This window comes from Tinamus guttatus, unplaced genomic scaffold (assembly GCF_059628265.1).
Source record: "Tinamus guttatus ecotype Peru unplaced genomic scaffold, ASM5962826v1 Tinamus_guttatus_pri_ptg000320l, whole genome shotgun sequence".
Taxonomy (NCBI): domain Eukaryota; kingdom Metazoa; phylum Chordata; class Aves; order Tinamiformes; family Tinamidae; genus Tinamus; species Tinamus guttatus.
In genome coordinates this window covers 271082-284146 of record NW_028288854.1, presented here as the reverse complement: position 1 = coordinate 284146, position 13065 = coordinate 271082, and the positions used below count along the sequence as shown (strand labels likewise).

Sequence of the window (13065 nt, the reverse complement as noted above, 5' to 3'; positions counted from 1 at the left end):
CTGGAGGTCCAGTTGTCACAGCAGGGAGCCCCAAGGAGGCTGCCCAACCTTCCCGGGAAGCCACCAGCTCCAGGGCTATCCCTCCTATCTCACTGCTAGTGTCCCGGCTTGTTAGTCCAAGGCTTGCTATGTAGATATACTCTCCATTCCCAGCAGCTTTCTACCTGATCCCAAAGGATCAGCCTCCACTCGCCCTCACATCACCCTGTGTGCCAAGCAGCTCCTTTGCAGCTGATGGACTGACACCAGCCAATGTGACCTGGTGCAGACCATGACCCTGCTGTGTTCAGCCTCCCCTCATGAGGTGTCCATGGCAAATGCTGTGAGGAAGCTGCCACCCCAAAGTCATTATTTCCTGTAGTAACTGGAGCAATCATGGGCTCCTGCTGAGGAATGGCTATTATCTCATGTCAGCACTGTATCTGGAAACTTAATTTAATTCTCCATGTAGGGCTTCATTTGCTGGTGTTTTAGTTATTGTCATTTATTGCTTGATAGATGGGAAGCAGCTCAACCCTTTGAGCTGTTAATTAACCCCTCTGCACACACATGCCCCTATCCCCCCCTCTCTCTGGGCTCACAGGTGACCCGTACTCTGTATTTTTAGCAGCGAGGCACATCATCCACCATCTGTGGCTTGTCTGCTTGGTGAGGGAGTTGAGGTGGGGAAAATTGTTTAATTGCTGCACACTGTTCCCACTGTGCTTGCACAAAAAAAACCTATATATGTGAAAGAAAATACACACCTGAGAGTGTATATGTGAATCTGCACATGTAGTGTATGTGCATATGAAGGTTAGAGTAAGAAAGAGACAGAAAACACGTGAACCATTTTTATGAACATTTGAAATAACCAGAGTGCAAGGGAGATCACTTATAGAAACGATGCATGTGTTCTCCAAATAGATACAAGCACAGGCCTCAACATGCTGAGTTCATGAATGAATGTGTTTGTGGTACCATCTGGGATGGGGATGGGTCTCTGCTGGGGAGGTCTCAGTGGAGTGCCCCATTGCACCAGTGGGTAGTCCCACGTCTTGCTGCTGACTAAGCTGAAGGGATGGTGTGTGCTCACAGCAAAGTGGCACCACCTGGAGCGCCACTCTGATGATGCTACTACATCCCAGGCTATATGAGACCACTCCTTCTAGAGAGCCCAAATTCAGGTGGAACAGTTCACCTCCAGCTTGTGTGATTGGTGTGAAAGCTTCTTGTTTCCCAGTGCTGAAATCTGTCCCTCTTTCTTCTCTCCCTTTCCCTTATAGCTGCTTATCCTGCTGCTTATGGCCAGATTAGCCAAGCGTTCCCACAGCTGCCTCCCATGATCCCACAGCAACAGAGAGAAGGTGAGTGAATGGGCCATTCTCCTTTCTGGCCCTGGCATGTCATCCCCACTTCACCGCTTCCCTTTCTCATATGCCTAGACAGAGGCCATCAAATGCTCTATTGCTTTGAATCCTTGGTCTACTAAGTCTTTTCCCTGTTTCTGTGTGTGTCACGGCATCATCAGCACTAACAATAATCTGCAGGAACATCCTCATGGGAAACTGCTGCTGCTATCTTCTTCACAGCCCCCAGGGAGGGGAGCATGCTATTGTGCATGGGCCATGGAAAGGCTGGATAACAACACAGGTAGTAACATCCAGTGGGGATCCATGTTAGAGACAGTCAACAATAATGCAGATCAAAAATTCAACAGCATCGCAATAAGGGATTTAGTAGAAAACAAAGCACTGGTGACCCTTCATTAGAAGCCAGTAAAGCAATTTCAAACACCTGCTATTTAGATTATCAGATGATCTAGTCCTTTCAGCCTGACCTTTGATAATCTGGAGAGAAAGCAGAGCACAACATCTATGCTGGGATAGGATGAGTGATGTAGAACTGCCTGCTTCTCTACACTGGCTATTGGAGGAGCCATGTTTAATCCGCAGGAGAGGATGACTGCCACGTAGGCATGGAAAGTAGAGAGAGGCAAATCTCCCACTATTCATTGTGTGACTGTTTGGTGTAAAAGCTTATTTCCTAGGGCTGACATCTGTCCCTTTTTCTTCTCTCTCTTTTGTTTTCCCTTTGCTTTTCTTTCCCAAAACCAAATGTTTTGGGTGGTATCCATGCCATTTAATGTTGCGCACCCAAAGGCTTGTCTGAATGAAGAGCCCCTAGTCTAGTCCCTTATGTTCCTCTTGCTGTCAGTGGAGAGAGGTGAGCTCCTTGGAGGGCAATCCACCTAGGTATTCCCAACTGTCCTCTGGGGAGTCTGTTCCTCTTTTTTGATTAGGAGGAGACTGCTTGCCTAAGCAACACATTTAAGTTAGGTGACTCAGCTTAGTGTGCAGACCCTCATTTTAAATAATTACATTTCAAATTTTATCCTCTATTAGATCACTAATTCAGAGATATTCTCTTATACGTGTTATTATATATATATATAAAATGATATTTAATATTTTAATATGATGTAACAGTCAGAATTAAATGAATCAAGATTACATTATCAAACTAAAACATTCTGATGGCCTAAAACTACTTTGGAGAAGAAATCTCATTTTGTGAGAAAATTAGAGTGTTGGCATTTCGATCTAAGTTGGAATTAATTTTTTTCTGATGTCAGAATTTCCTGGGAAACACAACTTCCAGCTCCTGATTAGCTCTAGTACACGTCCCTGCTGTGAGAACAGATGCACAGACCTAACATATCATTACAGAGATGTTTCCCCCATGCTGAAGGACTTTGCTTTTTATTACTTACTGGGGCTAGATTAAGCACAGGACAAAATGGCAAGCAGACCATCGCTTAGCATAGCATTGGACCAGGAGCAACCAGAAGCAATGGATGTTATGCATGCTTCAAATATCCACTGCCCAAAGGCCCCTCTGTGCATAAGGCACGCTCTGGCTCCATGGGTTGAGGGCGAGTGTCATCCAGTGGACAAGTTGTCTCATATCACCTTGCTCTTCCCTGCAAGCAGCTGATATTGAGCATAGTTGGGGAGCAGATGTATAAGATGCACCACAGTCCAGCACAGGTTGCCCTTCTAAGTGTTCTGCACCCACCTGCAGTGCTTGACTGCTGTGTCTTTTCCTGATGCTTTCCGGAGGGGAGGTTCTCCAAGGCAGAGCACTCCATCTTAGCACAGGGTCGAGACCTTTAAGACTGTCTAACCTTTAACAGGAAAACACAGCAAGAGGAAACTCAGCGCTGAAAAGATGTTTGTGAGGATCTGCACAAACATTGGTTTGTTAATGAAGCAGCCCTACCACAACAATAACACTGATGATCGCATTGTTAATAACAGTGCTGACTCTCAGGTCCTGCATCCTGGCTGGATAACAAGCCCAGACATGCTTCGTGTTCTTGTAGAGATTAGTCACTGCTTCCACATGAGTGCTGAGGCTGTCAGCAGCTGACAGGTTGTACAAGGTGGAACAGATCCAAAATGATCAAAGTTGAAGTTTTGATTTGGACCAAGTCAGACAGGCAAAATTCAGGGCTAATTTTGAATTCGTATGGTATTACTCATTCTGACGTTACTTCTGAAACTCAGAAATACACTTAGACATTAAACTGGAGTGGGGCAGGCTTGTGACTCCTATCTGCCCTGCACACAGGCATGCCAGAGACTTCGCAGCAAGTAGAAGCAGAAGAAAGGGCAAAGAATTCACAGTCCTTCAGCATATGCTGCAGAAGGGAGGCATACACCCCACTTACTGTGCAGCCGGCCCAAGGGCTGCCTGCTAACTTTGCACACCTTACGGGACAGCCTGTTTTTAATTATTGTTGGAAGGGCTCTGGCCACAGCCTCTTCTTATGTCACTGATTCATGGTGTTGTGGAGGCAGTAATAGATGACCCCAGCTCAGGTATTTGGAGTTTCTTCACTTTGACACTGGACACACAGACAGGCTGGGTCTGGTGCTGTGCCCATGCTATAGCACTCCAGCAGGGAGGCTGTGGAGGACTGGCATAGCGATGGTTTAATGGGAGTAAATTCAGGTCCAACCAGGCCAAAGCAACATGGATCCACTATGGAGCTCTCTACCATGTGTTCCACTGCCCTCATTAGCAGGTTTTTCCACTATCCAGCATGATTTGCATGTAATGTAAAAACCATTCATAAAACATGTTTCTTACAACTTTTCTTCCCATTTTGTTTGAATCATGGTATCTCTGTTTATAGTGTATTAATGAACAGAAATATTTATTTTATTAGGCAATAAATCCAACAGTTAGGGTAGGTGCCAGGGTAAAAATGAACCCTGATTCTCTTTTCGTAAAGTGTTGTCAGCGCTAAATCTTTAGTTGACTTCTGGACAGTGGCACTATATTCTGGTATTATATTCAGCCCTGAACTGCCAAGTATAATGTCTCCAATAATCCATTAACCCAGTCCAAAACTGGACTTTTCTCTCGACAGTTGAAGTCTTCAGTGAGATTTTGTCTTTCTGGCTGTGATTCTTCCTCCCTTTCCAATGATCCTGATTTAAAACTCATTACACAGGTGCACTGAGAACTAACTTGCTTTTCACAGCGTTCTGAGCTGGACATTTAATGAGTTCAGTTTCTCAGAAATCTATACATATGCACCAAGTTGTGGGCCATATAATGTGCAGCTTTCCATGAAGTGCCCAGTTTTACTTGACTCGAGCAAAAAAAGATAAGGTAGAATAGTTGAGACAGAGAAACCTAATTTTGTGAATTCTGTACTGAGAAGGCTAACTGTAAAAGCCATCTTATGGATGGATGGGTTTAACAATAAATTGCTTGTTTAATCCTAAGGGCAGTATTTTAATATGTGAGGGTAGGAAAACAGATCAAACTAGCCTAGGTTGTTTTTCAGTAGCAGGTGAAGTTTGCAACACTCAAAATTAGCAAAAATCCTCTTTACTTATCAACAAAATGCTTTTGGCCTTGAATAGCTGAGTCAGTGCAGGAAGCCACAGCATGGGTTTCACTTCCATGTTTTGGAGCAGAATGGAGCTTTCCAAATGTCTCTGCCCTTTTACATCCTCCTGATCTCTCTCCGTCTTGGTCAGCAGTGTGAGGCAATGGTGACTTCAAGGTTAGCTAAGGGTTGTTCTCTCCTTGAGCCAACCTCTGAGCTTGGTGTAGAGGAAGTTACATGCCTCCTCATCTGCCTTATGCCTTAGTAGGTGTTTCTCAGCACATGCGGGCAGCATCCCTACTCATGTACAACACATCCAAGACCCCAGGAAATGCAGCTGGCGTTTTTTAAAGAATTTGCCAGTTTTGCAGAGCAAACTGCTGGCTCTGGTGATGTCAGTGGGAATTTTGCCACTAATTGCAGCAAGGCCAAATTTTACCCATTCTATTGAAATGTGGATCTCGAATCCTACAGCAGAAGTCCTCTGGGGTATGTTCAGATGAACAAATGAATTTTTCCCTGCTATTCTGGACCATGGTCTTCTCTTGGGCAGAATTTTCTTCTACTCTAACAGACACCTCAGGGGGTCAGTTTTTGTTTAACACTTTCAGACTATTACGTATCTAGTTTATCTTGCCAATAATGCCACATCGGGTGGAACTGAACTGCAGCAAGGACTGAGAAAGGGATCTTTGTTGATTGAGGAGAATAGGAAAGAGATAGATGGCATTGCGGGGAGAGATGGAAAATCTTGGCATGAAACAGGGGAGTCTGAATATGGGCCATGGAGGTTCAAAAGTAATTTTGCTAAGCAGATGACTGGGTGCCTAATTAGTTAATTATCCCACCATACCACTGTCCCCCCATTTGGAAGAAACCCTATCACCATCCTCATGACCTCTAGGAAATGCATGAGATGCAAATGATCAGCTGTTCCTTCGTGACAGTCCTTTTAGCAAATTAGTGGGGAAAATTGTGCTTAGCAAATATTCATTAGGGCTTCATTTTCCATTAATCCAAAAGGAAATGTGGAGTGCCTGTGACTTCAATCATGCTGAGGCCAAGGAATTTTAATGAGCTTTAAATGGGCATCTGTCAGGATCCTGACTTCACTGTACATCTCCTGCCAGCCGGGGGGATGAGTAATGGCTAATAAAAGGTGGGAGCATCTAGGAAAAATCCTCTCTGTAACAGGAAAGGCAATGTTGTAATTTGCTCTGTTATGACACCATAATTATGCCCTGATGAAGAAAGCGAGAGTATTTTTTTTCTTCTTTTTTAAAATAAGAACCTTTCTTTCCCCAGAAAGAAAGTCATAAAAGCAGAAGTCTGGCTTAGTCAGGTCACAGGTGCATGGGCCTGGGGAAGGAGAAAACCCCATTTCACTCTGTCCTCTTCCCTTGCGGCAAGGAACGTGGGCTAATTCACTTCAGCCCCTCCAGAGCAAACCAAAGCTAGAATTACCCATCGAGGTCAATGCAAAGGTGGCCAGAAACTGGAAATCCCTTTTTTTCCTTTTGACTTTTGCTATATGTACAGTACAATTACATTTTAATACTTAAAAAAAAAAAAAAAGTCATTTTGAAAAGTTTTATTCCTGTGCCTTCAAGCAGAGGCACTTTTTTCACTTTTCTGCTCCAAAATGCAATTTCAACAGAACATTTTCTGAGTCTCAACTTTAACAAAATTGTATTTTTTTTCAACCACAGATTCTTCTCTGGATATTTTTTTTTCCAAGTACCCTCTGAAGGCTGTAATAATATTTGTTACAGCATTAAGGGAAAAAGAGACTTCCTGTCCTGAAGTCCCATATTTTGGGTTTAAACCCTTAAAATCTGTCCTATCTCTTGCAGAACCATCTAGTATGGGAGGACATGGCAAAACACTCTAGGGGAGTCTCAGGACTCAGTTGGGCTGGGGGCTGAATGTGAAATTTTACAAAATAAAATAAGCAGGTGAGTATCTTTCTACTTGTTATTGCAGTCTTCACACAGACACAAGAAGGATAATAAATCTTCTGCATGCAGACCTTGCATACATGCAAGGATTAAACTCTGAAGATTAAATGAGATTGTGAGAAACAAAGAAAAATTATGAACAGCATCTTTCATTCCTTTTGTTTTTATTACTCCATATCATCTTTCCATGGCTGTGTGTACTGCTGCATTCTTCTATGTCTAGACTTTTTTCCTGATATCTGTCCTGAGAATAGCAGCACCCAGCATAGCCTCTGAGTGACCTTCTGAGTTCCTGGTCTTCTGTTTTCTCTCTTCTTCTGGTTTGGGAGGCCAATGTAGCAAAATAAGGGGAGGGTCGTTATAACAGATGCTGCGTTGTTGGTCATAAAGATGTCTAAAGAAGACTAAACAGTAACAGTGCACAAATTAGCCAAAAAAAGACACTGAAAACACATCCCCTCAGCTTATGTTCCCAGCTGAAGAAAGCCAGACTTTGGCAGATATGCAGCTGAATCAGGGAACCGTTTTACTGACACTCTCTGTAAGGTTCAGACTGATTTCTAGAGAAGATCCCCCAGCAGTCAGAGAGGGGACACCAAAGTAAATCTCCACCATGTGCTTACTTATATCCTATTTCTCTCCATTCATGAGTCTTCCTCCTCTCTTCACAGGACCAGAGGGCTGTAACCTGTTTATCTACCATCTGCCCCAGGAGTTTGGGGATGCTGAGCTGATGCAGATGTTCCTGCCTTTCGGTAATGTCATCTCCTCGAAAGTGTTTGTGGATCGGGCGACAAACCAAAGTAAATGCTTTGGTGGGTAAAGATAACAAAACAATTAGATTCATCCAGGAAAGGGCTTTCTCTGAATACTTTACCTTTCAAACTGCTTTCTCTCTGCTTAAGCTTTATGATTTCTCTCAATTTACTCCTGTCAATACTTTCCCCCTTCCCTCTTTCTCTCCTAATTGTCTCATGCTCAGAATTGTGCATGCTGCTTAGAGGTGAAGGATTGGCATCTCACCAGCAGCGGAGTGCTGTGGATATCGGTGGTAGGGCAGAAAATACCAGCCCTTGGAAAGGGAGGTGGGAGGGTGCAGAGGAGACTAAAATATTTGGAGGAAAATGGATGGGACCAGAGGGTAGGTGAATTGTTGATGGGGTCATTAGTGGGAGTGTGTGGCAGAAGGAGAATGGAAGGGAAAAACAGGTTGTGGGGCTAAAGATAAGACAGAAACGCAGGACAGCTTTCCAGCAGATGCATGAGTTACAAATTAACAGGGGCTGAATGATACCCATGGAAAATGTGGGCTTCTGTGAAGAGGGCTACTCAGTGGATTTCAGGCAGCCTATTTTCTGAGCCTGCCAGACCTGAGCCAGCACCACAGCAGATGCAAGTAACCCAAGCCAACCCTCAGCTAACAGACCTGTTGAGAGCCTGGGTTTACTCTCTTCAAAGCAGTGGTGTGCTCACACAGCTCTGACCTTGCCACTGGCTCAACTCCGCCAGCGTGGAGTCAGAGCAGAGTCCAGTCCACTGGGTTGGGGCCCCTCAAGCTGCACCCACAGAGTGCTGGCCAACAGGCACGTGGTGATAAGTGCGTGGTGTCTCAGTGGGACCCTGCTACTTGCGAGGGTGTTGCTGTAAAGTGTCCCTCACACTGTGCCATGGAGCAGGGATGCTGCCACATTTGGCCGCATTCCACCTGGGGAGGGATGCTGCCACATTTGGCCCCATTCCACCTGGGCAACAAGGAATCACACCCATCCGTGTCCCTAGGAGTGGGATGTGCAATTTCTGGTTCTCTGCCATCCCACATTCTTTGCACACTCTCCATGAAGAGTGCAATGGGAGAAATTACTGCTTTTCTTTTTCCAGTTACTTGCAGCTGATATGGACTCTGCCTCTCAGGCAAACTTCCAATCTTAAGACTTGTTGGATTATCATTTGTTTTTAAAGCCACTCTCAGTCCCCACACTATGCCTCCCTCCCATGCTGCCTTCCCCCTTCTCTTCCTGGACAGCCCACCTCCCATATCTCTGGGCTCATTCCTTGCCAGCTTTGGTGAATGACAGAGGGAAACTTCCAAGAGTTTTGTGCCACTTCTCTGTGCACAGTTCTTCCCGCCCAGCCACAGAGTGTCTGAACAGGCAATTTTGCTCTTTGAAGGAGATCTGTCCCCTAATATGGGGCGACACCATATCCCCCGTCATTGGATTTCTGAAACCTCAAGTACTAGAGGAATAAATGACCAAAGAATTCAGTGTGCAGAAGCAGCTGGGAGGTTCAAAACTAGGAGTTAGACCCATTCTAGATCCTAAGTAGATAAGCAGATCCTAAGTAGATCCTAAGTAAATTGCTGTAACATAGTCTAGCCCCAGGTTGCTGAGAAATTGTCAAGAAGTCCTGTTTAAGACAAACTTAAAAATTCTGTAGAAAAATGTCACCATGCTTTTTCCACAGGAACAGGAAATACTTTGTTTGCTGCTTTCCTCTCACTTTTGTACCACCTGTAACTGGCCCAAAGTGAGTGAATCAATGGTATAGCATCTCAAAAAAGGACCTCCACTGCACTTGAAGCACAAAGACAGATACAGAATCTGTTTTGGCCACTAAAAGCAGGACAGGGTAGGGGCAGCCATGGGAGCATTAGAAAATGAGATTATTCATAAGCCTTTCTCCTGGTTTTCTGGAGTCAGAAACTACTGCAGAAACTACTCTTCTGCAGAAACTACTCTGTGGTCATGAAGTCTTTCACAGTCCCATTCAGAGACTGCCTCTGGACTGACACGGAGCAGCGAGGAATGGCAACTGCAGCAAACACCAGTGTGGTGAAAATGCATGTATACAATGTAATAACGTATTTTGACCGTTTTCATTTTCCACTGCAGATCTGCTTGCTAGAGTGTGTAAGAATGTCAGAGAAACAACCCTATCTGCTCGCTCATTTAAATCAGGACCTGTCTTTGCCCAAGATTTTCATCTTGCTGCACATCTCCACGCTTGATCCAAATCCTGCATTTTCTCCTACAATTTCAGAAGCCTCTTTTTTTTTTCCCCCTTTCCTGAGGCGACTGAAATACATCAAAGTGCAGACCTCACTTCTCCCTCTCAGTTACCCACATCCTACCTCTATCAAGGGCTGAGCCTCCACTGCACTGACCACGCTGACATCTCTTTGGGATTCTCCTCAGGAGATGCCTTTTCAGCCCTCGTGTGTTCAAAATTATTGATTTCGCCTTCAAAGCCTTTCACACATCTATCCTCCTTTCTCTCTAGCTGCTATTCCTTCATTAACTGTCCAGAAAATATCTGCAACCTCTTCACACAGACTGCTTTCACTGTCAACCTGTTGCTCCTTACTTGAGGCATGCTCTCCATGCCAAGGGAAATACCAGGACCACCACAGGGATTGTTATTTCACTCGGGAAAAATTACATTTAATCAGATGCTCTTGAAGCCAGTGACTCCCTTTTACAAGGCAGGCTGATACAGGACCCCAGGGCTTATCATAGAATCATAGAATGCTCAAGGTTGGAAGGGACCTCTAGAGGTCATCTAGTCCAACCCCCCTGCACACGCAGGGTCACCTAGAGCACGTGGCACAGGACTGCATCCAAGCGGGTTTTGAAGATCTCCAGAGAAGGAGACTCCACAACCTCTCTGGGCAGCCTGTTCCGGAGCTCTGTCACCCTCACTGTCAAGAAATTTTTCCTTAAGTTCCTGTGGAACTTTTGGTGCTTCAGTTTGTGGCCATTACCTCTAGTTCTGTCGGTGGCCACCAGGAAAGAGAGGCCAGCACCATCCTCCTCACTCCCTCCCTTGAGGTACTTATAGACACTGATTAGATCCCCTCTCAGCCTTCTCTTCTCCAAGCTGAACAGGCCCAGCTCCCTCAGCCTCTCCTCATAGGGCAGATGTTCCAGGCCCCTGATCATCCTTGTAGCCCTGTGCTGGACTCTCTCCAGCAGCTCCACATCCCTCTTGTACTGTGGAGCCCAGAACTGGACACAATACTCCAGATGTGGCCTCACCAGGGCCGAGTAGAGGGGCAGGATCACCTCCCTCGACCTGCTGGAGATGCTCTTAATGCACCCCAGGATCCCATTGGCCTTCTTGGCCACAAGGGCACACTGCTGCCTCATGGTCAACTTGTCATCCACCACGACACCCAGGTCTTTCTCTGCAGAGCTGCCCTCCAGAAGGTCGGTCCCCAGCCTGTACTGGTGTCTGGGGTTAATCCTCCCCAGGTGCAGGACCTTGCACTTGGCCTTGTTGAATTTCATGAGGTTTTTCACCACCCAGTTGTCCAGTCTGTCCAGGTCCCTCTGGATGGCAGCGCAGCCCTCTGGGGTATCGGCTACTCCTCCCAGTTTGGTATCATCAGCAAACTTGCTGAGGGAGCACTCTGTGCCTTCATCCAGGTCATTGATGAATAAATTGAACAGGACTGGACCAAGGACTGACCCCTGGGGGACCCCGCTAGCTACAGGCCTCCAACTAGATTCTGCACCACTGATCACCACCCTCTGAGCTCTGCCATCCAGCCAGTTCCTAATCCACCTCACTGTGCACTCATGTATCCCACACTGCCAGAGCTTGCCCAGGAGGATGTTGTGAGGGACGGTGTCAAAAGCCTTGGTGAAGTCGAGATAGACGACATCCACCGCTCTTCCCTCATCTACCCAGCTGGTCATTCCATCATAGAAGGCTGTCAGGTTAGTCAAGCAAGATTTCCCCTTGGTGAATCCATGCTGACTGTTCTTGAGCACCTTCTTGTCCTCCATGTGCCCGGAGACAACAGCCAGTATGAGCCGTTCCATCACTTTTCCGGGGATGGAGGTGAGGCTCACTGGCCTGTAGTTGCCTGAGTCCTCCTTCTTGCCTTTTTTGAAGCCTGGCATGACATTGGCCTTCTTCCAGTCCTCTGGCACCTCCCCCACTCTCCAGGATCTTTCAAAGATGATGGAGAGCGGCTTAGCTATGACATCCACCAGCTCTCGCAGCACTCTGGGGTGCATCCCATCAGGGCCCATGGATTTGTGGTTATCGAGTTTCCTTAGGGGCTCTCTGACCCAACCTTCCTCTACCCAGGGCAAGTCTTCCTCTCTCCAGGCTTCCTCTCTTGTCCCTAGGGCTTTGGACTCTAAAGGGCTGCCCTTGGTAAACACTCAAGCAAAGAAGGCATTCAGCAACTCTGCTTTTTCTGTGTTATTTGTAACCAGGGTGCCCATCCCGTTCACTAGCGGACCCACATTTTCCCTGATCTTCCTTTTGCTGTTGATATATTTGAAGAAGTTTTTCTCGTTATTTTAAACATCCCTTGCCAGATTGCGTTCCAACCGCGCCTTAGCTTTCCTTGTCGCATCTCTGCATTCCCTGACTACGTTCCTGTATTTCTCCCAGGGGGCCTGTTCCTTTTTCCACATTCTATATACCGCCGCCTTCTGCTTGAGCATTGCCACAAGCTCCTTGCTCATCCACACAGGTCTCCTGCCTCCTCTGCCTGACTTCTTACACACAGGGATGCACTGTTGCTGGGCGTGGAGGAAGTGCTGCTTGAAAACTAACCAGCTCTCTTGGCCCCCCCTTCCTTCTAGAGCTCTAGCCCATGGGATTCTTCCGAGGTGGTCTCTGAAGAGGCTCAAGTTGGCCCTCCTGAAGTCCATCGTTGCAAGGCTACTTACAGCCCTGCCACCTCCTCATTGGATCCTGAACTCCACCAACTCATGGTCACTGCAGCCGAGGCTACCCCCCACCTTCACATCTCCTACAAGTCCCTCCCTATTTGATAGCACGAGGTCCAGTAGCCCACCTCTCCTCGTCGGTTCCTCCACAACCTACGTCAAAAAGTTGTCATCGACGCACTGCAGGAACCTCCAGGACTGTTTGTGCCTGGCTGTGTTGTCCTTCCAGTTGATGTCGGGGTAGTTGAAGTCCCCCATGAGAACCAGGGCCTGTGGCTGAGAATCAATATCCAGCTGCCTATAGAAGGCCTCATTAACCTCCTCATCCTGGTCAGGTGGCCTGTAGCAGACACCCACCACAGTGTCTCCCACATTAGCCTGCCCTCTAATCCTTACCCACAAGCTCTCAACTCGCTCATCATCCACTCCCAGGTTGAGCTCCATGCATTCCAGTTGCTCTCTCACATAAAGAGCAACTCCACCACCTCGCCTTCCCAGCCTGTCCTTCCTAAAGAGCACATAGCCTTCCATGGCA

General features: G+C 46.5%; 1 protein-coding gene across 6 annotated transcripts in view; it reads left to right on the top strand.

The window, feature by feature from the left end:
- The window catches only part of CELF4 (CUGBP Elav-like family member 4), a 104248-nt gene that overhangs the window by 52116 nt on the left and 39067 nt on the right, over window positions 1-13065 (top strand). For 4 of the 6 annotated variants that reach the window (XR_015913614.1, XM_088529014.1, XM_088529015.1 and 1 more), the window contains exons 7-8: window positions 1266-1346; window positions 7515-7658. Coding sequence is in view for 5 of the 6 variants with exons in the window: in XM_088529014.1 (XP_088385140.1) it covers window positions 1266-1346; window positions 7515-7658 (225 nt within the window). In the remaining variant the exon portion in view is untranslated. The remainder of the gene's footprint in view (window positions 1-1265; window positions 1347-7514; window positions 7659-13065) is intronic. The other 2 variants (XM_088529017.1, XM_088529016.1) reach the window with 1 other exon arrangement.